Here is a 14,324-nt window from a genome sequence, read left to right on the forward strand (position 1 = left end):
TATGCTAGAAATGGAAATGGATATGGGCCTTGACCAGACATGAGGCAGTGGACAAAAGGAACTGGCGTTTGACCACACTCTCCGTTACCGCGGGCTACATTTCTCTACAGGCAGAAGGTACACATCTTTGTTACCCTTGAAGAGAATACAGCTGCAGCTATGCACATAATTTTTCTGTTTCTGTTTTCATATGTTCTATATCTTTGTGATAACCTCTTGGTTTGGCTGAGGTGACAATGAGTGAAAGAGATGGAAATTTAACAGCTGCACAGAAGACAGAACAGTTTCAGATCCAGCTTCTTTTTCTTCCCTGTCAGCCAGCAGTTTTACCTTTCCCATTGAATTAACAAGAAAGAATAGCTCTGAAAACCACACAAAGAACTGCTTTTCCTTTTTATTCCAGAGAGAGCATCACATGGCTGGCTCATACAAGCCTCTGCTAGAGATGCACTGTGACCAAGGCCCGTGGCCAGCCCTGGGAGAAAGCCTCATCCTTCCAACCCTTTGAGGGATCACTCTAGCAGGACTTTAAAAACAACTGAAAAATGAAGGCAAGTTTCCAAAAGGGAAGAGTTCAGTCCTTTAAATGTGGTGATTGGTAATGATTGAAGTGCTACAGATTTATCTGTTTCTGAGATTCAGGCAATATGCTAAAAATTTTAAGCTGAGTTGAACCAAGTTTCAGAGCAGGTTGAGTTTTACCGTACCTAAAACTGACTTAATAACCTCATTACATTCATGTTTATTCAGAAAATTTTTCCATGAACAAATATATGTTTAATGCAAAAAACTTGATAATCTAAGAGCTAACCCAATGATAACCACTGTGAACATCTGGTGGACATTCTTTCAAGGCATTAAGAGTATGGGTGCTAAGACTAGATGTTTTGGATTCAAACTTCACATTGAGCACATCTAGCTGGGCACAGTTAGTTTGCACAAATTACTCAATCTCACTTTTTTCTCACCTATAAAATGTAGATGATAACAGTTACTACCTCATCAGGTATGGTGAAGAAATGAGGCAACAAATGCAAAACGCTTAAACAGAGCTTGGCACCTGCAATATTATTGTTCTTTCTATACAAGTAGACACATATTTATTCTTCACTAAATGGTTTTCTATCATAAATGCTGATTCATAACCTACTTTAATCACTAGGGAATTTGCTGCAAATATTTTCCTGTGTTAATAAATATATTCTTATTACACACACAGAACTGCTGGTCCACTGCTGCAGGCAGTACTTAAGCACAGGCTTTTAAAGCACATGACCTCGCCGTTCTGAGCTCAGTTGGAGGAATAAGAAATCAGACATCTTCAAATGGCTAGAAATGGATGTGACCTGGCAACTATACCTGAAGATTATAACCAATCAAGTACTCTTCTCAGGCAAGCTGAGTATGAGACACACAGAGTGAGTCAACAGTTAGATTAGTGATAGACAAGGCAGGAAAAGCACCAAACAAAAACTGGTAAGCAGAAGCCAAGGCTGAGAAGAGCTTAGAAAGGCAGCCTCCACAGTGGAAGAGAGGGATGGTGACTAGGCTTAATAGCTGCCCTGCGTCCCCACCGTCCATCCAGCTACTGTGAAAAGGCCTGCCTGGGCATCAGGACCTAAGTTTCCAGCTCTGCACAGTCTGATTGGGCAGCGGCTGTGATACTGTCATATTCTTGTCCCTCAATTAACTGAGGGACCTGTAGATATATGTCTACTCCTGGCAATCCAAAAGGGCCTACCTCAACCGCATTGGGGTCGCACAAAGGCAGACACGACTGAAGCGACTTAGCAGCAGCAGCAGCAACCGCATTTATGTGGCTGCTCTAGTGGTCACCCCAAAAACTGTAGCACTTCCTTTCTTAAGCACTTGCTATGTGTTAAGCACTGGGGATTAAACAGTGACTGAAAAGGAATAGTATCTGGCTACACAGAATGTAAAATTTAGCATAGAAGACAACTAGACAAAAGATATGAATAAAACATGATAAAGATGATGCTGGATAGGGTCTTCCCCGGTGGTCCAGCGGTTAAGACTCTGTCTTCCAATGCAGGGGGTACAGGTTTGATCCCTGGTCAGGGAACTAAGATCCCACATGCTGCATGGTGAGGCAAAAGAAAAAAAAAAGATGCTAGAAATACACTGCAATGGAACACACAGGGAGAACAAGACGGAATCACAAAGACTGCATGGAGGAAGACCTTCAGGGTGAAGCACAAAATTAGCCTGGTGTGCCAGATACTTCAGATGGCTTACTCGATACCCACCACCACCAGGTGGACTGCATGATGATCATTCATCTCTGTTTAATTACAGTCCTTTTTTTTTTTTTGTCCACACTGAGTGGCATGTGGAATCCTAGTTTCCTGACCAGGGATCAAACCCATGTCCCCTACAGTGTCTTAATCACTGAACCACCAGGGAAGTCCAGTGAAGTGACAGTCTTGACTGAGCTATAGTAACAGCTTTTCCTTTCAGGACACTCTGAGTCCTGGCCTCATTTAACAGGAAAGGTGAAGGAGGCCAAACAGATTTTATGATTTTATAATGTTTAAAATAATTTGGCTTATTTGATGGTAACCTCAATTTTGAAAGTATAATTGAATACCTTATTTCTGACTGGCAATTTTAAGTTGAAAATCTTAGTAAATTTATGTACACTATGGCAGTGGTCCCCAACCTTTTTGGCATCAGGGACTGTTTTCATGGAAGACAATTTTCCATGAACCAGGAGTAGGGGATGATTTAAGAACACTACATTTATTATACACTTTATTTCTATTATTATTACATCAGCTCCACCTCAGATTATCAGGCATTACATACATCCCAGAGGTTGGGGACCTCTGCACTGTGGCACTATTTAAGACTCATCTTAGCTGTAAGTTTAATACATGACATTCACAGGACTTTACGGATGAGGAACCTCATAACATGTTCTTTTTTTTTAAAGTCAGACAACTTTAAAAAGCAATCCAGTTAATTAAATTTATAAATGCAACCTGAAACATCTGAAAGTTTTCAATGAACTGGCCTAGGTATTATCCAAAGGCCCCTTAAAAATGACTAGTAAAATCTCCTATGCTTACAATACAGCAATCCGATTTATAAGCATTAGGAAAGAACTAAGTTTTTGAATGTTTGCTTTTACAAAGTCATGACATTTTGAAAACTAAATAAATCCCTGAATAGTGATTTCTGCTTACAAAATTACCCTTCAAGAACAATCAAAAGCATCTACCCACATCCTCACTGATTCCAAGTTTTATTCTCTGTTAGCAGACATAGAATTGGAAAAGTCAGTCCCTCCATTTTATTTTGACGTAAACCACTGAAATGTTTGTCTCTGTAATGATACGTTTCACTAATTTATATTCACTATTTGATTTATTTGGTACTTTATTTATGGGCTTCCCTGGGGGCTCAGATGGTAAAGAATCTGCCTGCAGTGCAGGAGACCCCGATTCAATCCCTGGATCAGGAAGGGCCCCTGGAGAAGGAAATGGCTACCCACTCCAGTGTTCCTGCCTGGAGAATCCCGTGGACAGAGGGGCCTGGCGGGCTGCGGTCCATGGGGCCGCAGAGCCGGGCACGCCTGAGTGACTAGCACACTGCTCCTCACCTCTCAGCAACGCTGGAGTAAGGACAGGGCGTGGCGCGACTCTTGCCTGGAGGGAAATCTGCTCAAGGTCAAGCAGGACTCCTCAGGGCTGAGAATGGCAACCAGGGTTTAATTTCGAGCTTGGGATTCCCTTCAAGACAGGAGGTAGGTAAGTGAAGAACATGTGAAAAGTATAGTTTAATTATCTGCGCTACACTGTTTACCTTCTAGTTCCCCAACTCCACTTCATTCTCCACTCTCTCCCTCCTTTGCCTACTGAAGGCTGGTATGCAATCTCCAGGAAACAAAAGGGTGCTGTATATCCTTTCCAACTCCCTCACTGCATTTCCTTTTGCAATCATCTAGTTTTCTACACCTTAGTTGCACTTGTATAACGGAGGGACATTTCAACCGTGGTACTCAGAAACAAAACAACCATGGTAGCAACTGATACAAACTTTCCTGAGAAAGATGCCAAATCCAAATGTGCTCTACAGAGGTAAAGCTGTCAACTCGTCTCCCCACAATTTTTAAAACCAAGTAGCAAGGTTTGCCCAAGGTCTCGCAATTTTTTTCTTACTCTCTATTCTAGAGCCATAGTCTACTTCATGTCTTCCAACAACCTACAGAGCTGCAATAACTCTGTCAAACATCACTTTTGCCTTGGATGGGTGCCTCGGAACCCACAGGAGCCAACTGGATTGAAACCAAAACTATGTAGCTTAGATTCACCAGCTGGCCCTACCACACTTTATTTGAATAGTCAAACCTTTGAGATCCTCCAGAAAGAACTCTGGTAATTTCCAACGGGGATATTTCTTCAGGATTTTTATGTTCCATTTGTCATAGACACTTGTATTAATTACTTTCTATTCAACCAGCTGTGTACTAGGCACAAGAAGGGAGGATTTAAAATAGGAAACATGATCTTAGTCCTCAGAGGTTACAATATAGTTAAAGATACTCAGATATATGATAAAATAATAGTGTCATGAGCCAACATAACTCTGCAGGACTTCAGAGCAAGGAAAGAATTCCTTGAGTATTCTAAAGTAAAATTAGTTTAAGAAGAACAGCAAGGGCTGGACTCAAAAGAAATGCAGAACTCAGACCTTTTCTAAGCTCTGTTTTATATGTTCTTAGAATCAGTCTTAAGTCCCTTCTGGTACATGGAAATGGACCTATAAAAAGCACTATGTGGCCAAGGCAAGTCAATGGGGCTGGTAAAACTCACATCACTGAGTCAGGACTCCTAGACAAGATAACGTAAGCAGAGCAGGTGTGGTGTTGCCACAAGAGGCTATGGAGAAACATTAGTTCCTTCCTCCTGGTTTTAAACTGCAATTTATTTCTCAGTTTCACCAACAAAACTGTAAGCCCTTGAAATAAGAGCACCAAGATCTGACTTCTGACTATTAATTCTAGAGTATCCAGTAAGATACACTGGGCACGGCCCAAGAACTCAAAACATATATGGTGAGTATCATGTGACCAAATAAAAAACAAGATACTATTGTCTCTCAAGTTGCACCTGTAACAGCTTCCAGCAAACTGAACTTCTGCTTTGCCAGTGCTCTGCTACCAGGACCCAGGAGCAAAGGAGAACAAGTGCTACCTTCGCCTCAAGCAAAGGTTAACGAGAATAAGTTGCTTACATCAATACTGTCTACTTCTCTTATTTCTTAGGGCTGATGAACCATCTGATTCTCAACCTTCTGCCACAGGAAACAGAGGTAGAGCAGGCAGAGATCCAAGGGCAATCAGAAAGAACTGTCTGGTATAATTGCACACATTCACTACCATGATCGCCCCTTGCAGAGAGAGCCTGGTAGACACCACCATGTCACAACCTCACTACCTCTCTGATCAAGGAGGCCTGTGGTGAGTGCTAAGCACCTTCTCTCTGTGCCCCTGAGCCCATTCACACAGCGAGCGGGGATGAAGTGAGGAACTACACGCCGTGGTGGGTGCGCGATGCGGCCACACGGCTCTCAGCGCGTACCTCCTCACAGACTTCACGGACTGCGGCCACGCCCGGCTCCTCCTCCGGCTCCATGCCCCCTCCAGGGACGATCCACCGGTCTGGATGACGACTGCTGCTCACAAGTAGCACCTGAAAGTCAGAGGTCACACGGGCCGTTAGACTCTCAAAAAGCCACACTCATACAAGCTCAGAGTTTAAACGCCACACAAAGAGAAGTACCTAGGACCCATTCTTTGTTGATACCTCTCCAAATCACTTGTAAGGTAGCTTCCGTTTCTGTTTGAAAAAGCAGACAACCTGTCCAGTAACAGCAGAACAGCATCTGAACCAGTGGCCATTAGGTGTACCCCTCAGATTCTCAGTCACTTGTCCTGTCGATCCTTTCCTTTGTTCCTTTCTCTTTAGCCCTTTGAACGTCCAACTGACAAAAACACTCCAAACAAAACCAAACAGAGACTGTCACTGATGCACTGATGAGCTTGTGAGCACTATGAAGTCCCAACCTTCCCTCCGAGGTTCTCACCCCTGTGTCTCCCAGTTCCTGCTCAATCTGACAGCCACAGGCCAACACTACACATAACCCAAAGCTCTAAGCGTGCGCTGAGAACCTGATTCTCTCACCAACATGAGACCTAGGAAGATTTCTTGTTGTCATGCTTTCAGCTGAGGTAAAACTGGAATTCTTTTAAAACTTTTTATCAAGAAATGACACTTCACGGTCATCACTAAAAAGTCTACAAATAGGGCTTCCTTGCTGGCTCGGTAAAGAGACCTGGGTTTGATCCCTGATCCGGGAAGATCCCACACGCCAAGGAGCAACTAAGCCCATGCGCCACAACTACTGAAGCCCTTGCGCTCTAGAGCATGTGCCCGGCACCAAGAGAAGTCACTGCAATGAGAAGTCCACACACCACAACTGGAGAGTATCCCCCATGCTCTGCAACTGGATAAAGACTGTAGGCAGCAACAAAGACCTGGCGCAACCAAAAAACAATTTAATAATAAATAAATGAATGCTGAAGAGGATGTGGAGAAAAGGAAACTCTCCTACACGATTGGTGGGAATGTAAATGAGGGCAGCCACTAGGGAAAACAGTATGGAGGCTCCTTAAAAAACTGAAAGTAGTGTTGCCATATTATAATCCAGCAATCCCTCTCTTGGGCATATACTCAGACAAAACTACACTTCGAAAAGACACACACCCCTATGTTCACAGCAACACTATTTACATTAGCCAAGACAGAAACAACCTAAATGTCCATCAACAGATGAACGGGTAAAGAAGATGCAGGGTGTGTGTGCACATGTATACACATATACGTGCATATAGTGGAATGTTATTCAGTCCTAAAAACAGAATGAAGTGATGTCATTTGTGTGACATGGATGGACCTGAAGATTATCATACTAAGTGAAGTAAGTCAAAAAAGGAAGATAAATACCATATGATATCACTTGTATGTGGAATCTAAAATATGACAAAAATGAACCCATCAGAAACAGACTCACAGACATAGAAAACAGACTTGTGGTTGTGGGGGGGTGGGGAGGTCATCGGTGTGGAAGGGAAGGATTGGGAGTTTGGGATTAGCAAATGCAAACTATTGTATATAGGGTGGATAAACAACAAGCTCCTACTGTATAGCACAGGAAACTATATTCAATATCCTGTGATAAACCATAATGGAAAAGAATAGACACATGTATAACTGAGTCACTTTGCTCTACAGCAGAAACTAACGCAGCACTGCACATCAACTATACTTCAATAAAATTAATCTTTTAAAAAAGAAGTGAAAAGAAACCAAACAAACACAAAATATTGATATAGAACACAGGTTACTAATTCAAACTTAACCAGAATTCTAATCATGGTTAAAATAAAATCTAGAACTTCCCTAGTTCCTTTCCCTTAACCTCTCCAGGACAGATGTTAAACAGAGTTAGCTTTACTCCTCATTTGGAGATGGAGTTGGGTTGGTATTATTTCCAAAACTAAAGGAATCCTCAACTGCTCCCTAAACAATCACTTCTGATGATGTCTTCTGAGCCTCAGGCCCTATTCCAAACTATATTCCCTATCTACCCTTCCACGTCCCAGTACTTAACTTCTACTCTGCAGTCACCTTTCCTGCCTGAAAGAAACCACTCCTTCCTCTCTGGCCCTCATGGGTCCCGTGACTGACTGCTAGTTAACTTTCCTCCAGTCCTCTCCCATATAAGTTCTCTGCAACCATCAGCCCTTGGAAACTACCTTTTTCTTCATCTTTAATCCCTTTCTTCTTGTCATGATAAGATTCTCCTGATGCTCCTCTACAAAATCCATGATCTGCAGACTAAGAGGGGATCACAAGATAAGAGGGAAATCCACGAATCTATATACAGTCACCACTATACAGCCCATGTACTGAGAAAATACTGTCTTAAATTTACAAGCACCATTTATTTTAACACATATAAACTCTGCTTTGATTAATACAACACGGAATAACTTAAAATAATATAAAATTGGGACGTCTCTGGCAGTCCAGTGGTTAAGACTCTGCACTTCCACTGCAGGGGGCGCAGGTTTGATCCCTAGTTGGGGAATTAAGATCCCAAGGGCTGCCAAGAAACAGCCAAAAAAGAAAAAAGAAAAGAAAATCCGTAATAGTTCTTGGTTGGTGTGTATGTATGTTTAATCAAGGGATATTAAAAGTACAATGTGAGGCAATTCCCTGGTGGCCCAGTGGTTAGGGCTCAGGTTTAATCCCTGGTCAGGTAAGGAAGATTCTGCAAGCCCAGCAGCATGGCCAAAATAAGAAGGAAGGTAGGACAGGAGGATACGAGGACAGGAGGATGGAAGAAAGAAGGAAGGAAGTACAATGTGGCAGTTTCACGAAATTATGCTTTAAAATAAGAGTCCTCACTGGACTCCTACTTCATGTCATATACAAAAATTAACTCCAAATGGAACTTAAACCTAAGAGCTAAATCTATAAACAGGGGTAAAGCTTAATGATCCTGGATTTGCTAAGACAGGCCAAATTCTTAAGACATGACAACAAAAACCTGAGATACAAAACAAAAAATGAACGAGTTAGACATCATCAAAATTACGATCTTCTGTGCATCAAACGACATTATCAAAAATGTGAAAAGATGATCTACAGAATGGGAGAAAATTCTTGGAAATTATCTGATAAGGGTCTGGTATCCAAAATATATAAGCAACTCTTACAACTCAAGGAAAAAATGACCAACAGCATTTCTCCAAAGAAGATATACAAAGAGCTGACAAGCATGTGAAAAGATGTGATCAACATCATTAGTCACTAGAAAAGTACAAAGTAAACCCATCACGAGATACCACTTTACACCTACTAGAATGGTTATAATTTTTAAAATAACAAGTACTGACAAGGATGCAGAGAAATTGGAATCTTCATACACTGCTGGTAGGAATGTAAAACAGTTTAGGCACTGCAGAAAACAGGTGGTTCCTCCAAAAGTTAAACATGAAATTACCATCTGATCTAGCAATTCTGCTCCCAGCTATATACCATACCCCAAAGAACTGAACTGAAAACAGGTACTCTAACCCTCAGACACAAATGCTCATGGCAGTATTATTCATAATAACCAAAAAGGAGAAATAACTCAAATGTCCATCAAGGCATGAGTGGATAAACAAAATGTGGCATGTACATAAAAGGATTAGTTTTCAGTCATAAAGAGAAATAACATTCTGATAAATGTTACACAGTGGATGGACCTTGACACCATTATGGTTAAGTGAAAGCCAAACTCAAAAAAAAAAGTCACATAATGTATAATTCCATTTATATAAAATATGCAGAATAGGTAAATACAGAGAGACAGAAAGGAGACTGGTGGACGCCAGGGACTGAAGGAAGGGAAGAATAGGGAGTAACTGTTTAATGGGTACAGGGCTTTATTTTGGAATGCTGACTGTTTTGAAACTAGATAGAAGCAGTAGTTGCTAAATGCTACCAACTTATTCACTTTACAATGGTTAATGCTATGTGAACTTCAGCTCAATAAAATAAAACTAGTTTTAAAATCACAGCAATTTTTTAAAAGCTTAAATAGTGCCACCACTATCTTGTTCAGAGTCTACACTCCAGAGGAGTGGCCTTCCAGAAGGTTATCCTTAGTTTCGTGATTATCTCAAATCATTCCCATAAAAGATAAAGGGGATCACTGACATACCCATTCTTCTCAAAAACTGCCCAATTATACATTTTGAAAAATTTCTGATTAAAAAAATAAACCCAAATATAAACACATTTATTAATTCAAGCCAAAAAGCTAAAAAAAAAAAAAAAAAGTCCTCCAAAGACTTTTAGGTAATGTCATACATTTAATCTGCAAGGGAGATTCCAGAAGGAAAAGGAGAAAAATGGGTTAATCCTTCACTGATTTGGTATATAAATAACAACATGTAGTCTTTCTTCCTACAGTTCTCCCACTTCTTGGCAGTTTTTACCAGCCATTCTAAACCTAATCATTCACTTCAAAGGCTGACTAGGGCCATCCAATTAGGTTTCAGTTGAAATGAAAGAACTTTATAGGGACATTTCAAAGTTAAAGCAATGAAAAAGAAACTGTACCACAGAGTATAATTTAATATCTAAATATCAATTAATGTAAAATATTAGCTAGTAAATCTAGCCAGTGTTGAGTGCTTTTTACATTCAAAGCACGACTCTATGAGGTAAGACTACAACACTGAGGCTGAAGAAAGCCAGCCGCATTACTTTGTAGTCATACTTCAAAGCAAACACTATTACCAGCAAATAGTTCTTCTCCTCAGAAAGTTTCCTTGACAACCCATTCAAAATTTATTGCAAAAACTGAAAACAAAATATTCTTTATTTTCACCAGAGACTTTACTCCTTCCTGCCTTACAGTAAGTGTTTTGCTCAGTAAATTCTTCTTCTGAAACTTGACTTTTAAATACAAATTATCTAAAAAGAAATTGAATGGCAAAGCTCCTAAAAGATTCTGAAAATGAAGCTCTAAGGGAGAAAAAAAAAATCACCATTTATTCAACAAATATTCATTAAGCACTGTAAGAAGCCAGGAACTGGAGATGCAGATTAGAACCACTGCAACTCTGAGGCAGATCAAAGTGGGGGACAGCCAACCAAGTACCAGGCCTTTTGTGAAGCTCTCTGCATCGAGACAAATGATATTCAGGCAGAAACGGATAAACAAACCCACAGAACACACCCACCCATATATGAATTCTTGGATTCATGACAACTTAGTATCCTCAAGGACACAGAAAAAAATCACTGTGTTGACTAGGGACAAGTGTGCAGTGAAAAAGGTGGGAATGATAAACCTAATCTGGAGAGATTTACATAAAGGGATGCAGCTAAAACAGTAATGTTTTATTTCTTAAGTTTTAAATTGTTTAATACAACTTTCGAAAAGAATACAATACAGTGAGGAGTGCTTTGTTTGAGGTATGCAGAGAAAATCACAATCACACTGAAAAGTCAGGTTGCAGGGAGATGGTGGGGGGTGGTAAGGGGAAGCTTTTTAAAGGAAGTGATTTGAGTTGAATTCAAGTTAAAGAAGGACACTTGGGGCTTCCCTGGTGGCTCAGTGGTAAAGGATCCACCTGCCAACACAGGAGACACGGGTTCGACCCCCAATCTGGAAAGATCCCACATCCCATGGAGCAACTAAACCCAGCACCACAAATATTAAGGCTGTGCTCAAGAGCCCAGGAGCCACAGCGACTGCAGCCCCAGACCCCCTGCTCCACAATAAGAGCTACAACGAGAAGCCCACACACGGCCACTAGAGAAAAACTTATGCAGCAACCAAGACCCAGCAGAACCAAAAATAAATAAATAAAATAAACAAATCTGGAAAAAAAAGGACACTCATTCAACAACAACAAAAACCACCAGAAGCCTACCATATGGCCCTGTGCTTAGGATACAAAGCAAGGCAGATACAGCTCCAGCTCTTGAGAAATTTAAAGGTCAACAAGAAGTCAGGTGACTGACTATATTTCAGTGACTACACACCATAATGCTCAGTACATATTTCATGCTCTTGCCTACAGTATCCAGCCTCCCTTTGCTGTTAGGTGGGACCATTTGACTAGTTTTGCATAATGAAATATGAGCAGAAGAGACATGTGTCACTTTTCGGCTGAGACACGGAGAAGTCAATGTAGTCTCCTCTCCTCCTCACCAAGAACGTGGTGAGTTCCAGTTGGTGTAGATACAAGCCTGAGCCCCTTGAACAGAAGAGAGTTCCTGTGTGGAGGAGAGCCTTTGAAAGCCCATGGCTGATAGGCAACATAACCTAGTCTATCCTGATTAATGGTATGAAAGGTCAGTGAAAGGTCTAAGGACCAGTGCAGTTGATTGCCTCACACCCAATCCCTAAGTACAGCCCCTGACCCATATATACAGGTGGCCAAAAAACGTTTGATGAGCAAATGAAAGAATGGACCAGTAACTAAGGGAACAAACAACTGCTTTTAAAAAAGGAATGAAGACAGCATACAGATGAGGTTAGAGAGGTTGAACAAAAAAGCAGGGATCTAATTATAAAGAGTTTGGACTGAAACCTGAAGGCAATGAGTAAGTCACTGAGGTTGTTAGAATAAGGAAATGACATAACCCAATTTAGATTTTAGAAAGATCACTCTGAGTTGGGCTGGATATGGGCAAACTTGGTAAGAGAATTCACTTCTGCAGTTAATTCAGGCTGAGAAAGAAGGAGGATCAAAGTGGGAGTTGGAAGGAAGTGACACATTTCCAGAAATACAGAAGGAAGAGTCCACAGGGCCAGTGACTGACAGGATGTGGGCCAGGTCAATGGGGGAACTGCCCTCCTAGAGAATATGAAACAGTGGGTGGAGGAGGGAACCACAAGGAAACTGTCCTCTGAACATGAATTTGAGGGTTCAATGAAATATCTAATGGATAATTCTAGAAGATAATCATATAAATGTTGGAGTGGAGCTAAAAAAGAGGGAAAGAGAAACTTGAGAAACAATGTTCCCAGTCTTTTCCAGCCAGGATGAGACTAATACCAGGAGCTCTAGCTGGAGAAGCTATCCATATTCCCTCTATCTATCGTCCACTCCCTTTGGTCTCTGCTAAGGTTCCATTCCCACAGCCAATAGCATAGGAGGGGTAGATTTGTTCTAGGTTCAGTTCAGTTTAGTTCAGCCACTCAGTCGTGTTCAACTCTTTGAGACCCCATGGACTGCAGCACACCAGGCTTCCCTGTTCATCACCAACTCCCAGAGCTTACTCAAACTCATGTCCTGAGTCGGTGATGCCATCCAACCATCTCATCCTGTTGGCCCCTTCTCCTCCCGCCTTCAATCTTTCCCAGCATCAAGGTCTTTTCCAATGAGTCAGTTCTTCGAATCAGGTGGCCAAAGTATTGGAGTTTCAGCTTCAGCATCAGTCCTTCCAATGACTATTCAGGACTGATTTCCTTTAGGATGGACAGGTTGGATCTCCTTACAGTCCAAGGGACTCTCAAGAGTCTTTGCCAACACCACAGTTCGAAAGCAATTCTTCGGCTTTCAGCTTTCTTTATAGTCCAACTCTCACATTCATACATGACTACTGGAAAAACCATAGCCTTGACTACATGGACCTTTGTCGGCAAAGTAATGTCTTGCTTTTTAATATGCTGCCTAGGTTGATCATAACTTTTCTTCCAAGGAGCAAGCGTCTTTTAATTTCATGGCCTCAGTCAACATCTGCAGTGATTTTGGAGCCCAAAAACATAGTCTCTCACTGTTTCCATTGTTTCCCCATCTATCTGCCATGAAGTGATGGGACTGTATGCCATGATCTTAGTTTTCTGAATGTTGAGTTTTAAGTCAACTTTTTCATTCTCCCCTTTCACTTTCATCAAGAGGCTCTTTAGTTCCTTTTTGCTTTCTGCCTTAAGGGTGGTGTCATCTGCATATTTGAGGTTATTGATATTTCTCCCGGCAATCTTAATTCCAGCTTGTGCTTCATCCAGCCTAGCATTTCGAATAATGTACTCTGCATGTAAGTTAAATAAGCAGGGTGACAATATACAGCCTTGCTGTACTTCTTTTCCAAATTGGAACCAGTCTGTTACTCCATGTCCAGTTCTAACTGTTGCTTTTTGACCTGAATACAGATTGCTCAGGATGCAGATAAGGTGGTCTGGTATTCCCATCTCTTTTAAAAATTTTCCATAGTTTGTTGTGATCCACATAGTCAAAGGCTTTGGCGTAATCAATAAAGGAGATTTTTTCTGGAACTCTTGTGCTTTTTTGATAATCCAGCAGATGTTGGCAATTTGATCTCTGGTTCCTCTGCCTTTTCTAAATCCTATTCCATGTTAAAGTTCTGGAAACTTTTTTTTTTTTTTGGCCACACTGCATGGCTTGTGGGATCTTAGTTCCCCAACCAGGAATAAAACCTGGGCCTTCAACAATGGAAAAAGCACTCTATATGCTCCATGAAAGTAGAATCCTAACCATTACTGAACTGCCAGGAAATTCCCTGGAAATAATTTTTTTTTTTAATAATTTTCTTAAAAAAATCAATTATCTACGGTGATAATCTACAACATGGAAAATACTGACTGGCAAGCTATATATTTTAGATGTATGACTAATTTCCAGAAAACTGAGCAGGCAATAATGCACTTAACATAATATAATTTCCAACAACGTGATGCCCCTGGCATTTGACAGCCCCTCAACAATG

General features: G+C 41.1%; 1 protein-coding gene across 1 annotated transcript in view; it reads right to left on the bottom strand.

Moving 5' to 3' along the window:
- NUDT3 (nudix hydrolase 3) overlaps window positions 1-14,324 on the bottom strand; it is a 114,183-nt gene that overhangs the window by 47,837 nt on the left and 52,022 nt on the right. The window contains exon 2 of the mRNA XM_061146472.1: window positions 5,604-5,714. Coding sequence (XP_061002455.1) covers window positions 5,604-5,714 — 111 coding nt within the window. The remainder of the gene's footprint in view (window positions 1-5,603; window positions 5,715-14,324) is intronic.

This window comes from Dama dama, chromosome 7, assembly GCF_033118175.1.
Source record: "Dama dama isolate Ldn47 chromosome 7, ASM3311817v1, whole genome shotgun sequence".
NCBI lineage: Eukaryota > Metazoa > Chordata > Mammalia > Artiodactyla > Cervidae > Dama > Dama dama.